Consider the following 16,378-nt stretch of genomic DNA (forward strand, 5'->3'; position numbering starts at 1 on the left):
CACACGTACCCCTTGAACACCCAGTGAAAGGACACCACACAAGTGTTATGAAAATAAACAGTATATTTATTAAGAATCACAACAGCCCTGTACTCTTTATGAGGACAGGGTACTAAGCACAAACCAAATCTCTTTAGCAAATACTTCAAGTGCACAATTAAAACAAGTGTCCGAGGACACGGAAAGATTAAGGTCTCGGGCGGACCCGATAAGGCAAGTCGGAAGCGAGGGACTCAGGACCCTAGAGTAAGGAGGCTATGCAGGCACCGAAATGCCGAGTTACCTAGCCACGAGGGCTGCGGCTGCACAAGTCTTACAGGCGTCGGGGTCTTCGCTGACGAGCCAGGAGCCGGAAGAAAAGGAGTTGCTGGCCGGCGACCAGTGCTGAATAGTTCGTAGAGATCCAAGCCTGGATCGGAGATTGATGAAACCTGAAAGCAGAGGGGACCAAGTTCGTACTACTAGCCAGTAGTCAGAGGGTACCAGGAAGGCACCGGTTGGCCGTCACCTCGACCAGGGGAGTGGGCGACGCTAGGCTCTGCAGTCTCACGGACCAGGAGGCGTTGTCGGCGACCACGGCGGAGGTGCGAGCTGTCCCACGAAGGATGATGCTGTCGGCGTCGCTGGGCCCAGGATGGGGCAACAAGCCTTGGCAGTTCTCAGGGCCACGTGGTGGGCCTAAGATGGCGTCTTGAGTGGACCAGGAGGGTCCGGGGCGCTTCTCGCAAAGACGGAAGCAAGGGCCAGTCTGGAGCAACCAGACCAGCGGTGATGATTCTCGGATGTCGTCACAGAAGGGCACAAGCCAGCAGCTAGTGACCAGACAACGTGCTGAGCAGCGAGCAGAAGGGCCCCACGCAGATCGTGGAGATGCTGGGAGACTGCACTTCGGTGCTGGAGCGGCTCAGGGTCGGGGCTTCTCTGACCCCAGAGCACTCACCAGAGAGTTACCTCGATGGTCGTGCTGGCGTTAAGAGCGTGCAGGTTCTGATGATGGCCGGTCCCTCGAGGTCTCGTCGCACCCACAGATCACAGCTGAGCTGATGACGGGGGTAGAGGTCAGAGGTGCCAGGGAAGCCGGTTCTCGTCGAGCTGGGCCGTCGGATTCCTTGAGGAAGGACTTACAGCAAACCGCAGAGTTCTTAGTTGGTGCCCGCTGATGCAGGGTGACTACTCCTTAGTCACAAGGGAGAAATCTTGAGAAGAGTCTTGAATGTCCTTTCGTAGAAAGTAGTTCTTGAATCAAAGATGATCTAATTTGGAAGGGTCCCCGCTCCGGTCTTTATTCTAAAGAAAGGGGTGGGTACATGACTAGGTCCTGCCCTAAGGGTGGGACCAGGAAGGGGGGTAGTTACACCCCTCTCCCCTGCCGGACTTTCCCCAGGCCAGGGCCGTCGCCCCTGGAACTGGTTCTAACCGGCAGATGCGTAGTGAGCACCGGGGTGCCACTCCGCAGTCACCTTCTCGCCAAAGCCCTACCTACCCAGAATACACAAACCCTGTCTGGGACGGTGCGAACACCGCCCTCGACGGGAAACCCTTTGTCCAAGTGCTCCTCGCTGGAAGGACTCCCAGCAGCAGGAGGTCAGACTCGTGTCTGTGGTGGCAGCATCCATTTTGTGGAGCTGAGGCTTCAGTTAACTTTAACCGGGGTTCACAGTTACGTACATGTCGTGTCCCTCTAGAAGGGTGGGATGCTAACCTCATCGCCAGAATTGGTGAGAGGGCAGCACCCCGATTCGTATGACACCTTACTCGACATGCCTGGATAACGCGACACCGGAGTTACCGTTATGGTACGCGTTATTATGGAACAGCCATTGGGTCTTGATTCCGCAAGCTGCAACCGGGCTCGGCTCGGGCCTGAACCTAGCTCACACGAGCCCACGCACTCTGCCTTCAGGATTGTTAAGGCCTGCCATAGGAGTGACTGATAGGAACTCGGGTGTCCATTGTATGGTTAGATATAGAGCTACTATACCTAAAGCGAAGGGTGGTTACACGGCTTCGCCCCAGCTGTCGTGCAGCCAGTTGTGTCAAATTTAGGAGGCCAGCCAGGGGTGGCATAATACATGCTTCAGCCCCTGGCGGCCCTGGGTACACCTATGCCCTGCGTTACGGGGTCTGATAAGGTGGCCCAGTACCAATTGGTAAATGCACCTAGGGTGCATATCGTAATTTAGAAAGAGAACAGCCAGGCTGTGGGTCTGATTAGCAGGCCCACAGCCAGAGAAAGTCGTAAACCAGTGAAACAAAAGCAAAAAATCTGGGTGATCATAGGATTGCAGACCCTACTCTCCTACATTTCTTTTATCCAACTTAATGGTACTTTTGTATTTGTATTGGAAGAATGAAGGACCTTTTTGGCCTCCCTATGAATTGATGCCATTGGTTCTGTGGCCTGCAGGCACCTCACATTTAATCAGTGTTGAGCTCTTTAAGCCATCTGGCTGGCTACAAGCGGCCTTCTTATTGTGATGTTGTCACACTGGCAATACTGAATGGGGTAAAGGTAGCCCTCAGGGATGGTTCTAAAGAATAGAAGAATATAGGGAGAATGATGAGGTTGTGTAGCAAAGGATCTAAGAGGGGCTTTTGTATTGGGTTGTTTTCGTTGTCTATGAGATCATGTATATGAAGATGCCTCCACACTTCATAACATGGCAGGGTTCCTTTAAAAATGCTGTTTAATGTTAGGAGTCTGGGGCACCTAGTGACAGGGAGCCAAGCAGATTTGATGTGTAATTGAGAGTTGAATGAATGTGTGCCTTATTTTTATTCTAAGCGTTTTTCTGTGATGTGAGGGCAAATTGGTGGGGTTTTCACATTATATAAACACCACTGCTCACTTCCTCTGCCTCAAATTGCTTATCATTTATCTCAGCAATGAGGTATAGCACAGTTCGAGGAGTTTGGTCAACATGGCATAAGGACTGGATCTTCAATACAGAATTGGGCATCCTTGGTCTCCTGAATCATTTGTTGCAACAGGGGAACGGGGGGGTTTAAACATTTCAAAAGTATCTTAATAGTTCTTGTTAATAGTGTTATGATGTTATGTTCTGTTATTAAAAATTTATAAAGCGCACATACGCCCGAGAGCTTCTTGGCGCTGGAAAGAGATAAAAAACATAACAAGGGGTGAGTCTGCGAGAATCTTTATTTCAAGTATGCCTGTGTGAAGACATGAGTCTTAAATGCCTTTCTAAAGGCAAGGAGGTCCTTACTCTGTCTGAGGGCTAGTGGCAGAGAGTTCCATAAGGTAGCTGCTAAAAAATGGAAACTGCTGCCTCCTTGTCGTTTTTTCTTAAAGCGTGGTACCTCAAGTAGGTCTTTGTAAGCCGATCTCAGACTGCGTGAAGGAACATATCTTCCAATCAGCTGCCTGATGAATAGAGGTCCCTTGCCTTGCAATGCCTTAAAGATGATACACCCAGCTTTAAATTCGGCTCTTTGAGCCACAGGTAGCCAGTGCAAGGACTCTAAGCCTGATTTAATCGATTGCCATTTGGGTACATTGCAGATCAGCCTAGCGGCCTGGTTCTGCAAGTACTGCAGCCTTCTAAGTTGGCTTACAGGTAGGCCAAGATATAGGCTGTTTGAGAAGTCGATGTGGGAGAGGACTAGGGCCATGACCACCTGAATTAGGGCGGAATGGGTGAGGAAGTTTGCGATTTTCCTGATTTTTCTCAATTGGAAAAATCCAGAGGAAACCACAGTTCCAATCTGGGATTTTAACGTGAGGTCCTCATTGATGGTTATCCCCAGGCTTTTTACAATCAGAGATTTCTTGGGGGGGAGGCCCATATCAACAGGCCAGAAGTTAGGGCTCCAACTGATTTCGCTCTTACCGGGCAGGATGAACTCAGTTTTCCCCGGGTTTAATTTAAGATGATTTGAGGACATCCAACTCTGGATTAAAGTCATAGTGGCTTGAAAGTCCTCCACAGCATTTGGGGAATTAAGTACGAAGACTAGCTGCAAGTCATCTGCATAATTGTATACAGTGACTTTGTGCTTTCTTAAGGCAAAAAGAAGGGGCCGCATATACAAGTTAAACAATAAGGGAGATAACGAAGAGCCTTGGGGCACCCCGCAAAAGGATTTAATTTTAGCAGCAGAAAAAGAACCTAGGCTGACAGACTGAGTACGATCAGAAATGAACGATTTCAGCCAGGCTAGAGCAGAGTCTCTGAGGCCTGCCTGTTCGACACGGTTGACCAGAATGGAATAGTCAACCGTGTCGAATGCAGCGGACAGGTCAAGAAGTACCAGGGCTTGATGAAGATTTTTGTCAGCATTGGACCTCAAGGTGTTCTGGACGGCCAATATTACTGCCTCGGTTGAATGACCAGGCCGAAATCCTGCTTGGTTGGGTTGAAGATAGCCCGATTCCTCCACGAAGTTTGAGAGGCAGTTGGTGACATAAGCCTCCAACATTTTGGATAGGAAGGGCAGCAAGGATATAGGCCGGTAGTTCGTGAGGTCGAGCGGGTCAATACCTGGTTTCTTGGTGAGGGGTATCAGTAAGGCCTGCTTAAAACTACTGGGCACAATCCCTGAAGTGAGAGAGTCGTTAAGCAAGGGTATCATGCTATTGGGCATGGCTCGACCGATTTCTTTCATAATTGGGGGGGGGCAGACATCCATAGGGGAGCCTGATTTGACTCTAGACAGTAATTCCAAGAAGGTTTTCAAATCAATTGGGGGAAAAGAATGTAAAGTTAAGGGATTAAAATGAATGTCATCCACAGGGGCACAAGCTGGAAGCGTGGAGATGTTCTGTTTAATCAATAAAATCTTGTCGCGAAAAAAGTCGTTCAGGGAGTTGCATAGCGCTTGTGTAGGAACTACCGGAGGAGAGGTTCTGTCCTCGTTACATAGGTCGTTTACTATCCTGAAGATTTCTTTTGACTTATTGGTGGAGTTTAGGATTTTAGATGAATAGTAGGCAGTCTTATGGTTGTGTAGAGTTTTTTGGTATGTCTTCCTGGCTAAGCAGTACGTGGCCCTGGCTAAAGGGCAATACTGGGAGCGCCATGTTCTTTCCTTTTGCCTCACTTCCAGTTTCAGTTTTTTAAGCTCAGGTGTAAACCATTTATGTGCGTCCGGACTCCTAGAGCTGCAAAGACGCGTAGGAGGGGCATAGATGTTGATCGCTGCAGTAAGCCATTCGTTGAACTTAAAGTCGGCCTCCTCCACATTAGTGCTGTCAAGGGGAAGGGAATCACTCAAGAAGTGTGTATTGATTAAGTCAATAAGGACAAAAATACAGAACAGAACTGCCATCAGCACTGAGGGAAGTGGGACACATCAGAACCACTCGTGCAATTCATGATCAGAAATGGCCAATTGATTTCCCCCGTCACAGCTTTATATCAGAGCTTGCACTTGTAAACTCACTATAAATGGCATACAAAACGACACACTACCTAGTACATGTAGCATATGTTAAGTATAGTTCAGAGAACAACAATAACATTGCAGTCTGGTAACTGTGCCTTCCAGTTATTGGAGTATTTAAAATCCATCTGTTTAGCTGTTACAGCTGAGAACAAGGATTAAAAGGCAAATCACGGCAGAGCTTGGCCACAGATCAAAATGGCTGTCACAGGCTGACGCTACGAAGGTTAACCTGGAGAACTGCCAATTACCAATGTTATCCACGCTGAAGGGCTGAATTTAGGAGCAGCAGACATTGGAGGAATACGTTGAGCAACTGTAACTGAAGTTTGAAAATGTTTCCCTGTGTTGAGGGTGAATAGAGGCTCTCATGCGCCAAGGGCCCCTCACCTTGGAAGCCCACCAGTGGGGAGGGAGCACAATAGTGAGACTCGGAAGAACAACAGGAGTCACTGCGAGGAAGGGAGTGAAAGGCGGAGGTGACTGACCCACGGCTCCATAACAAATATCAAAATGAGAATAGATGCTATAGCGACCAAAATAGCAGCTAGCAAGCACCCTGAGAACGCAACGGGGGGATTTCAGGGGGAGAGGTCAGTGGAACCCATATATGGAGAGTATGGTTCATCTCTCATTAACAGTGAAATAGACTGAGTCCTTCAGTAAAAGAAACTGAGAAAATTGGGAAGGAAATGTGGTTAGAAGACAACAAAAGAGATGACTGGGCTGTTCCTTAGTAAAGGAATAAGGAAAGGGTCACTAGGGAAAAGGGTTAGTGCTCAATGGAGGACAACCCCTGGGTATCAAATTTGTTGGATATAATGGCCTCACACACCCTTGCGAGTGTTATGCTTCATCATCGGCAATGCTCCTCATTGGGCAGGCGGTGCAATGCACAACGGGCTCACCTCAAAGAGGGGCCCTTTATCGGAGATCTTTTATCCAACTGCCTATGGGTGAAGTGGGGGTGAGGGGCCAGGACAGAGTAGATAGTGTGGGTGAGGATAAAATGTGGCACAAGGTACCGGAAAGCAATTTTATTCTGGTGGTCCTCTGCCACAAGTAAAATCAAGGATAGACGGTGCTCATGGGGACTATGGTTTCCCAGAGTGGACCAAGGCTAAAGTGCAAATGGTGTGGTCAACATGTTTCTCGCTTCTAGTACATTGACTGCGATTCTTCAGGACCTAGTAAAAAACTACAATCTACAAAACATGACCTAATGATTAGTATCAGTTTAAATACAGCACATAAGTTGTACTACCTGTATGACACTGCTCTTGCCTAGGGGTTAGAGTTATAGGGTGTCAACAGTACCCGGTGGGTCTGACATCAAGGGAGAATCCATTTTGCCGGTGAGATGGGTAGGCTTGACTGGCCATGACACGAGCAGTAGAAACCTCAAACTTTATGGCTTCTCCCTTGATGTCAGGCCCACCGGGTACTGTTGACACCCTATAACTCTAACCCTTAGGCAAGAGCAGTGTCATACAGGTAGTACAACTTATGTGCTGTATTTAAACTGATACTAATCATTAGGTCATGTTTTGTAGATTGTAGTTTTTTACTAAGTCATGAAGAATCGCAGTCAATGTAATAGAAGCGAGAAACATGTTGACCACACCATTTGCACTTTAGCCCTGGTCCACTCTGGGAAACCATAGTCCCCATGAGCACCGGCTATCCTTGATTTTACTTGTGGCAGAGGACCACCAGAATAAAATTGCTTTCCGGTACCTTGTGCCACATTTTATCCTCACCCACACTATCTACTCTGTCCTGGCCCCTCACCCCCACTTCACCCATAGGCAGTTGGATAAAAGATCTCAGATAAAGAGCCCCTCTTTGAGGTGAGCCCGTTGGGCATTGCACCACCTGCCCAACGAGGAGCATTGCCGATGATGAAGCATGACACTCGCAAGGGTGTGTGAGGCCATTATATCCAACAAATTTGATACCCAGGGGTTGTCCTCCATTGAGCACTAACCCTTTTTCCCTAGTGACCCTTTCCTTCTTCCTTCCCTAAGGAACAGCCCAGTCATCTCTTTTGTTGTCTTCATGTCTGGGGCTACGACTGTGGCCAGACCTTCCATTCCCTTCTCTTGTGAATGGTAATCAATGCCCTACTGGATCACAATTGATCCTTGTCTTCCCCTACCTATTGTTACACAAGTAAATGTGGTTGACAGCCTTCAGGTTACATTGGGGATACAAATGAGAGAGAAGTGTGAAAAGGCTGCATGGGGATAGAGAAACCAATAGGAAAGATTTCAAGGGGAGAACCCTTCCACATTTTGCCACACGCATGCTTGGAGTGACATTTGTGACTAGATCCCCACTGGCTGTGATCACCAGGGGGAGCTACAGTCCCAAAGATTCCGGGCCTGGTGAGAGCATAAGAAGGCCATAGGACTAGTGACATGTGAGTCTGCATCTGCCCTTCCCCCCCAGAAACCATTTCTAGACATACTGCAAACTGAATGGGAAGAACACGGCCGCACAGAAGAAAGGGAAAGGAAATATTTTTCAGCTTTAAGGGGACAGCCTCAAGATCCTCCAGGAAGGAGACTGCAAAGTAGTCACCAGTGGGAAGACCCTGCCGCATTCAATTTAGGCCCTTAAGGAACATCTAGGGAATAAAGTAGTCACTGATGGGCTATGATGTGCATTATATTGAGGGGAAATGGGAAGATTTGACAGGTAGAATGCTGAAAGAGGAACACATTTGAATCGACGGAATTCAGGGTCAAAGCGCTGGAAGGCCATAAAGTAAAGATAGAGACTCAAGATGCATGATCTTTCAGGCAAAGTGCTATGGCAGCCATGGTACAGCTGGAGAAAAAGAGGAAATGTTGCATACCATACGTTTAGGTAGTCGCCAAAGAATCCTGAGGGTTTCCAGCAGAGGTGCCTTCTGAGGCGCTTCAGCACAATCTGGTTAAAGTGTTGGCTGCCCGTAAAACATTTCACCTTGGGAGGTACTTGCAATTGTGAGGAACACCTCCCGTCCTACCCCAAACTTGGGAAAGCAAATGTCAGGACCTGATTGTACCTTAATGGTGGAAGTAACCATAAAAAGATGGAGAGATTGCATACTCGGAGAAGCCATCCAACTCAAAAATGTGACTTTGGCAGAGCATAGACTATTGCTCTCCTGACCGTCATCTATCTAATTTAACGAAGACGAAAGCAGTGTTGAGAACCTAGCAAGAACTGGAGGCGAAGGTACTCTCTACTTTGGTCCTTTCCCCCTTAAAAATGTGACTTGAACAAAGGGGAAGGGTAGTAATTAAGAACAGCTCTCACACTGGATGCTCTTGACTGTAGTTTATTGCAGCAGAGATAGAAACCCCAACCCGCAGTCATGCCAGGCACAGCTAACAACAGAAATGCATAAATCAAATCCTAGATGCCACAAGTGCCACATAGAATGTACATATGTCATAAGCCAATGCACAGCTTCAGCCGGTCTGGGGCTGCTTAAGTAAATTATAACAGCAAGGAAGTATATCTTATCGTAGTCAGATTCGGAGCAGGCGTTGTTGTACAATTTTTATAGAGTGACTGTGGTTGTAATTGTTGTATTGGACTTATGTAACAGTGGTATGGTGCGGGGGGGGGGGGTGTCTGCCCTTCTGAGTAGCACAGACCTAAATGTACCTCATCTGGGGGGGAATTGTGGAGTTGTGTAATGCCTGACTGGCAATCTTCAGGCAGCCCCTCTTACAATCCTCACTCTTCCCTCCCCAGTTGGCCTCTGATTGTGTAATATCAGGTGTGAGATGCGCAGCCACTGCAGCTTTTTGGCGTGCACTGCTTTGCACTTAAGTACTTTTAGTACTGATTTTATAATGAACAAAAGTAAATTATCAGTAATTACTCCAGATAAAAACTAAATACTAGATGGAACACATAATATGGAACTTCTTAAGAATTCTGGTAGCTTTGAATGCTTTCATATCGCTCCACTGAGTTCTGGTCTTAGAATCAATTTGTTGCCATTTCATATAGTCCTCGCATTTTTTCATTAATACTTTGTTTTCTTTAGAAAAATGCATGGCGAAGTCGGTTGCTGATAGTACACACAATATAACTTCTGCTCCTGTGCCTGAGCTGTCGAGCACCATTGTTGCGGGCCCTGAAACAGTCACCGGCCATCGCAGGGGTCTTTCTGATGAAGGAGGGAGTAGTTTGCTCTTTCCACCACCTGACGTCTTCCAGATGATGCAGGCAGCTGAAGCTCAGTACTCTAAAAAGTAAGGCTACTTAACATGCAGACGGACATAAACCCGAGGAAATAAGATGCTTACAAATGTCATTATTGCAATTTCTTCATCCAAACCTGGTGCTTTTGTGATTTGTAGCAAAGGTTGTCCTGTTTTCCAAATGAAGAGAGAGCGTTGTCTAAATATGTCTTAGCCTGCATTTCTAGCGTGTCTTAGCCTGTATTTCTCATGAATTGGTGTTTTCACCAAACTATTGCCCCAGCTTTAATGGAGTATACGGATTAACAGTTAAATCAGGTTAAAACAAAGAGAGTTTAGGTAATAAAAATATTCAAGAAAAGGTCAATAGAATTTTTTTCACTATTTGCTCATTTGAAAATAGGAAGACCAACGTTACTGAACAATGGCATAAGTATTACTCTGTAGTCCTGACGACATGGCTGGCTTGTATGTGAGTGCACCTTGTCCTCTATATGGTACACACAGCTAGTTATCCTTGGTTTGCTGCACACTACTGGATAATGATTGCAGTCTTCATCCTGACCAGTTCACTGCTGCTTATTGGCTAGAGAGTGGCTTGACCTGCCTGGCAGCAGCACTGCTACATTTAGATTTGCTGGTGCCTACCAGCTAGCTTTACGCACATGCTGAGCATCTTCGGGCACTTGTGTGGTGGGCATCACCCTGCCACCAGTTAAAAAAAGATAGAAGCTAAGATGCTAAAAGAAAATCCAGCATTGACAAGAAATAGAGTTGGCAAAACTAAGACTTCCAGCATGATGCAGATCAGGTGCTGACTTCAGTACTTGATCCGAAGGTTTCATTCTACAAATGACAAGTCTTTTAAAAGCCAGAGTATATGGATCAGTGGTTCCTAGGAAAATACGATGACAGGATATGCTTAACTAATTTATCAATTTTAACCCGAGGATGGCCACACACACTGTAGTAAAGGAAAGATGCACAGTCCACTGTGTAGGTAAGATTCTTTATTGTAAGTTCCTTCCAAGATAACAAGTACAAGAGTAGACCCCACCAGGAGCCAGCTGTTAGCAGCTCAGCCTGAGTTGACAAACTGCCACAGTCGGGTAGAGAGAGACACAGTGAGCCAGAGAGTCAGACAGGCATTCTATGATGTCACAGAAGACATAGGACAGTCTATCTATTGAAGAACAGTGGAGAGGACATTTACCACACACGGTACCTCCAACACCAAAGCATGTTGACATTGACGTTGAACATGTGTGCAGCAATACATGCCCGTTAGAGCAGTGATAGAATATATTCTAGCCACTGGTCTCTGTAGCCGTGTATATTAAGGTACGCACCAGAAGCACAATTTATGAATGTTGCATGGTTTTAAAAAAATACTTTTATTGCTTGGATTTTTGGGGTGTTATGTATCTGAATTGTATGTGCAATATATGTACACTTACGGACAAGGAAGGTGCATTTAATAGCACATCATCCAGTAATGTTTTAAAGTTACCGGCTGCACATTTTGCAATCTGCTTTTAGTAATATGGTAACCCGAATGCACACAGTATAGAATCGTAGGAGGACTAACCAGTGCATTACAAATTGATACCGTCCCAGAACATAAAATGACCAACCTGTCCACTTCTAACCTGGAGTATTATAAAGTAGATCAAGCTTTTTTTTACAACCCTGCTCGTAATTATATTTATTTATAAAATATATACACACACAATTCTAGCTAATGCCTAATGGGTACCTGTATGTTGGTTCCCTCCAAATGTGAGTTCTGGAAGAAAGATGTGGCAGTTACTGGTCATAGGTTTTCACTTTGGTCAGTTGTGTTGTTGAATTCCGTTAGCGATACTCGGTAGCTAATATTGATCAGAATTATTATCCGTAGGCAGGATTGTCCATTTAACTTGTATTAATGTTTCAGTTAGTATTGTTCATCCTAAGCCCTTAGTGGGGTGTGAGATTCTGCACTGCAGTTAAAAAGTGTGTAGGTTTAAATAGGTAGTGGTTTCTTCTTCTGAATATTTGTTGCTTTGATGCAGAGAGCTCAGCCCCCTAGAAGAAGCATCCAGGCAGAATCAGAAGCTCAGGGCAGCGTATGAAGCTCGAATGGCTCGTCTAAACCCCAAGCAAGCCACCCAGAAGACCTCTCTGGTAAGTGCCATAAGTAGAGAGTGGAATCCTTGAAGTGGGGGCTGATAGATAATGCCACTTTTCCTGTTCCTGGTTGTGGTGAATGCCACCTACAGCAGCGGTTGTATGACAGCACATCGCAAACGGTAAAATTGCATGCCCTCACTTCGCCCTTTTTAGATCGCATGTCCCTTTACATCGCAAGCAATGACAACGCAGCCAATCACGTCGCATCCCAATTGAAAACAATGCAAAAGACTTTAACACCGCATAACAACACGTCCCATGCTATAATGCAAATCTAATACATGCCCTGAACCCTAGAATCGAGGTGGTTCGTGGATAGCAGAAACTCTCACTGTGGATAGTGGATCAAAGTGTGGATAGCAGAAACTCTTTCCATAAAAGATAGTAAAGAGAACGCTTGATCGCAAGCAAGTGACATTCCTAAAGAGAACGCGGATAGCAGAAACTCTTACCGTAAAAGACAGTAAAGAGAACGCGTGATCGCAAGCATGCGATGTGCGTTGTACATGCCTGCGATGCTAATGCGATGCTAATGTCATCACGCCGTTGTGGCATGCACAGTAAATGCATGCGATGCCATTTACCCTGCGATGTAAACATTGCGGTGCGATGGCACCGCGATGTATTGACATCGCTGTAATGGGTGTTTCCCATAGCAGCCATTATAGCTTGCACTGCTCACAACTTCAAGACTTAGCCTATAATTTGCAATAGGGCAATATGGTTGTGGGCGTTCATGTTCAATGGGGGTAAATTATAATGTTGAAGGAGTGTCCCTGGTATGTAAAGAACTTAAAGCTTAGCAATATAGAATTTTATTGATATTCATAAACACAACCTATTTCTTGCTATGTGTGGGACCCCGGAACACTTTGACAAATGAACATTTTTTTATATTAATAATTTAAAGGCATCATTTATTTTTGTTTTTAGCAAATTGGACTTTAAAAATATTTTGGGAGAGGTTACACTCGCTAAAATATTTTCATGACCATACCTATAAATAACAACATTTTCAGAAAGGCATGAGTCGGGTAGCATTTCTACATAGGGAAGAAAACTGTTGTCACTATATTACAGCCGGACCGACAGTATGGGTCAAACAGCAGTTTACATTTGATTGAGTAGGATCCCTGAACATTAAGCTCTGCCTCTTTTTCGGTTTTGCGTATCTTTTTCTGTTGAATTGTAATTCTTTTCATACTATTAACATCATTTATGATTTTCTCAATTTCGCCTCATTTTTCTGACTCAGAAGGTCAATTTTTGGTGCTTTATTTTTTTCTGTTCTCGCACATCTTCACTCTTTATGAAGTGTCCATCCTATAGGAAAAATAATTCTGAAAAAGACAGCCAGCATATTTTCATTTTTTTTGGCTTAGCCTAACAGTCACCCCTTGCTAAATGTCTTTTCCAACAGAAACTGCCATTCAGAGCAGTGAGGGGCAGAGAAGCAATCAGCCTCAGAAAGCTTTATTAATGTATATTTATTTACAGTTTGTGTCTGGGTCTCAGCTGTCAACCCTTGATGACTCCCTTTCCTCCACCACCTATCTTGGGAAGAGTTTAAAGACATGTTACCACCATCACCAGACCCTTCCTTTAGGATCTGTGTAGCGAGAACTGATGCCATTGGTGGTACTATGAATGTTGACAGCGTCCTCAGCTCCCCGACCATCTGTTTGCTGTCAGGATCAACACACAGGTCTTTGACACAAGTTGATCAACCCCTAAGACGTAACTGTTGACTAACTCATCTTCAGCAAACTTGCTGTTGAAGTAAACGTGCCCTCAATGTTGTGCCATTGAGGATACCAGGTAAGCCTTTGCTAGTTTCTGTTTGTTTTCAGAAACTGCCTCTCTTCCTCGTGCTTCCTCTTCCTAAGCATACACCCATGTTCTTGGCCCTTTGTACCTGAGCTACTGTGATCCACTCTTGAGATTATGAAACAGGCAGCCACACCTCTGATAAAAATATGCAAGCCTCTGGAGCAGAAGATCTTTTTCTAAGATTACACCCAGCAGCAGATCCCATCATTGTTTTAATGGTGTGGAAAAGGTATCCAGCAACTGCAATTCCATTTGATGAGGATAGTAGAACGACTGATGCTGCAACCTAAAATACGTGAATACATCATCAACTACCATTAAGCCAGTAAGTGCCCGACCTTTCAAAGGAGATCTAGATTGTTTGGGAGTGATTGCAAGAGTTTATTTAGATTATCCCAAAGCGCAACCATCAGGATTCCTAAGAGGTAATTAATGAAAGTTTGTTAATCCAGTTGTTACAGTGGGAGATGTCATAAGTCTCAGCAGAAGCCTCACTACCAATAAAAAAGATATTCCAGAGAAAAGAAAAGTCAGCAGTTGTTAATATCTGCAGAATACTTACCAGCTGCACCCAAACAATAACCTCATCCCTTTGCCCTTGCCATAACCCTCACCGCTAGCTGGAGTATTGTGAAACGCCTGGGAGAGTGGCAGTGGATCACAAAAGACAAATGGATCATAAACATTGTAAAGAATTTTTATGCATTGAAGTACAAGGTTGCACCTCCAAGCTTTCCACCCACATGATCTGCTTAGCAATATCTGCAAAAAAATGTCAAGCTCTTTGCCGCCTGCACCAGAAACGAGAATGAGTATCTACATTTTTTATATTTTTTTAACTATTTAATGTTTCACGGCATGTGCATTTAGCAATAGGATACTGCAGAGCGCAGAAAGGCAATGATATAAACTGAAGCTATATTGTAATGCGCAAAATGGGTACAAAGAAGGAGTACAGGTTTATAATTGTTTTGAAAACGCCATACAGCGTGTGAGAAGAGCAATTCAGGATTCTAGCCTTAAATTAGATTTTTCAACAGTTGGATTGGATGTGTACGAAAGATCAGCAACGTTTATATTTTCACATAACAATCACACAAACCTGCTGTGGATCTCGAAGAATGTTCGTGAACACCATCCAGTACCAATGCAAGGTCCTTCCATTAAGCCACAAGTCGACAGATATAGTATTCTGCAAGTGCATGGGGGTAGAACCCTGACAATTTCTTGATAAAAGCAAGCAGCTGTCAGATGTCATTGCAAGATTTTCAGATAATAGGCTTTGTATTGAAGAATATAATCTCCAGGTCAAATTCTAAAAACGTTTACTTCACTTCCATTGTAGACAATATCGCTTCTAGTGGCTTCGATATCCTTTGCATTGTTGATGTGAAGACCCTGCATTCGTTCTTAGACAAACAAAATCAAGAATTACTCTTGCTAAAAAGATTGCTAAACAGATGCAAAAGGGCGGTGAAAAGGGATACAGCAAACGTTGCTTTAAAGGAGAATTTCAAAACTGTTCGAAAATGTTTTTGATGCCACCTTCACGAAGAGAAGCAGTGGCTCCAAGATGAGCAATTGAAGACTATTTTTAAGGCAGTAAAATCCAAGGACTCAAAAAAAATCTGTTTTATGGTTCCAAACTTCTCAGAAGGTTAACAGATAAGGGTATTAATCATCGTTTCAGTGCCTGGATGGTCAGCATACATTTCCCCACTGTACGTTGATCCCCTCATCTCGTTGCATGAGCCACTGATTGCCCAGACTCTACTACATGTGCTTCCAGTCCAAGCTTGGATTAACTACAGAGTGTGTGGTTATCGATGCCTGGGATTCGATGCATCTAGTTGGCGCTCGTTGCCCGAATGGATTTCCAACTAGAACTTTTAAGGGCAAATAAGCAAAATGGTCTAATAGGGTGACCCCTCTTTTCAATTTTTACTTGTTCAGGAATCCGGTTCCAAGGAGTTGGAGGGGCTATCCTTTGGTTTCCATACATAAGAAGGGCTCTTATGACAGGCCTGAAAATGTCCATCTCATTGCCCTACTTGATGTGGAGGGGATGTGTTTTGAAAAAATTCTGAACAAAGAACTGGAGGAATGGCCAAGCAACATGAAAATCATCCCTGCAACGCAAACTGATTTTCAAAAGGGCATTGGGACGGAAAGAAATTCGTTAGGCGTGGTGGCACTTATTGATCACTCCACAAACAAGCATTGGCATAGCCAATAGGTCTCGCCATTGGGACCTTATAAGTGTTTAGCTAGAGATATTGACTTTGCCTATGTCTTTAAGCTGTGCTGTACAGAAGTCTGCAGCATGCTAACAAGGGTGCCTGGACCTAAGGGATCCTCAGTACAGTATCTAGTGATCCCCTTCCTTGTGCAAGATATCCCATGAAAGAACTGAAGGAAAACTTAAGGCAATATGAGCAGGAACGAGAAGTAAGCAGCAGTGGTTCGAGAACTCCTCACACACCAAGAAAAGATCAGCAAAAAAGACAGGAAACAACACAGTTTCAAAAACCAATTGCAAAACATTCTAATGGATAGACCAATGGGCAAACTGATCCGCAGAATATGCAGGGCAGGTGCAGGTGTGCGGAGCGGGGCACCACGAGCTGGAAGGTCATTCATCATATACACTAGTAAACAGGGCATACCATAGAGCTGCTGGCGCCTGGTGCGACAATCTGCTTTGGCACTCACCCCCACCCCCATGACCTCTTCCTCAGATTACCTCACTACCACCCGAAAAAGTGCCC

The 16,378-nt window shown here is 45.0% G+C and overlaps 1 protein-coding gene across 1 annotated transcript in view; it reads left to right on the top strand.

The window, feature by feature from the left end:
• Nucleotides 1–16,378, top strand: part of VPS9D1 (VPS9 domain containing 1) — a 339,137-nt gene that overhangs the window by 74,507 nt on the left and 248,252 nt on the right. The window contains exons 4-5 of the mRNA XM_086945790.1: nt 9,452–9,659; nt 11,663–11,774. Coding sequence (XP_086801916.1) covers nt 9,452–9,659; nt 11,663–11,774 — 320 coding nt within the window. The remainder of the gene's footprint in view (nt 1–9,451; nt 9,660–11,662; nt 11,775–16,378) is intronic.

Source organism: Lissotriton vulgaris, chromosome 12, assembly GCF_964263255.1.
Source record: "Lissotriton vulgaris chromosome 12, aLisVul1.2, whole genome shotgun sequence".
Classification (NCBI taxonomy): Eukaryota; Metazoa; Chordata; class Amphibia; order Caudata; family Salamandridae; genus Lissotriton; species Lissotriton vulgaris.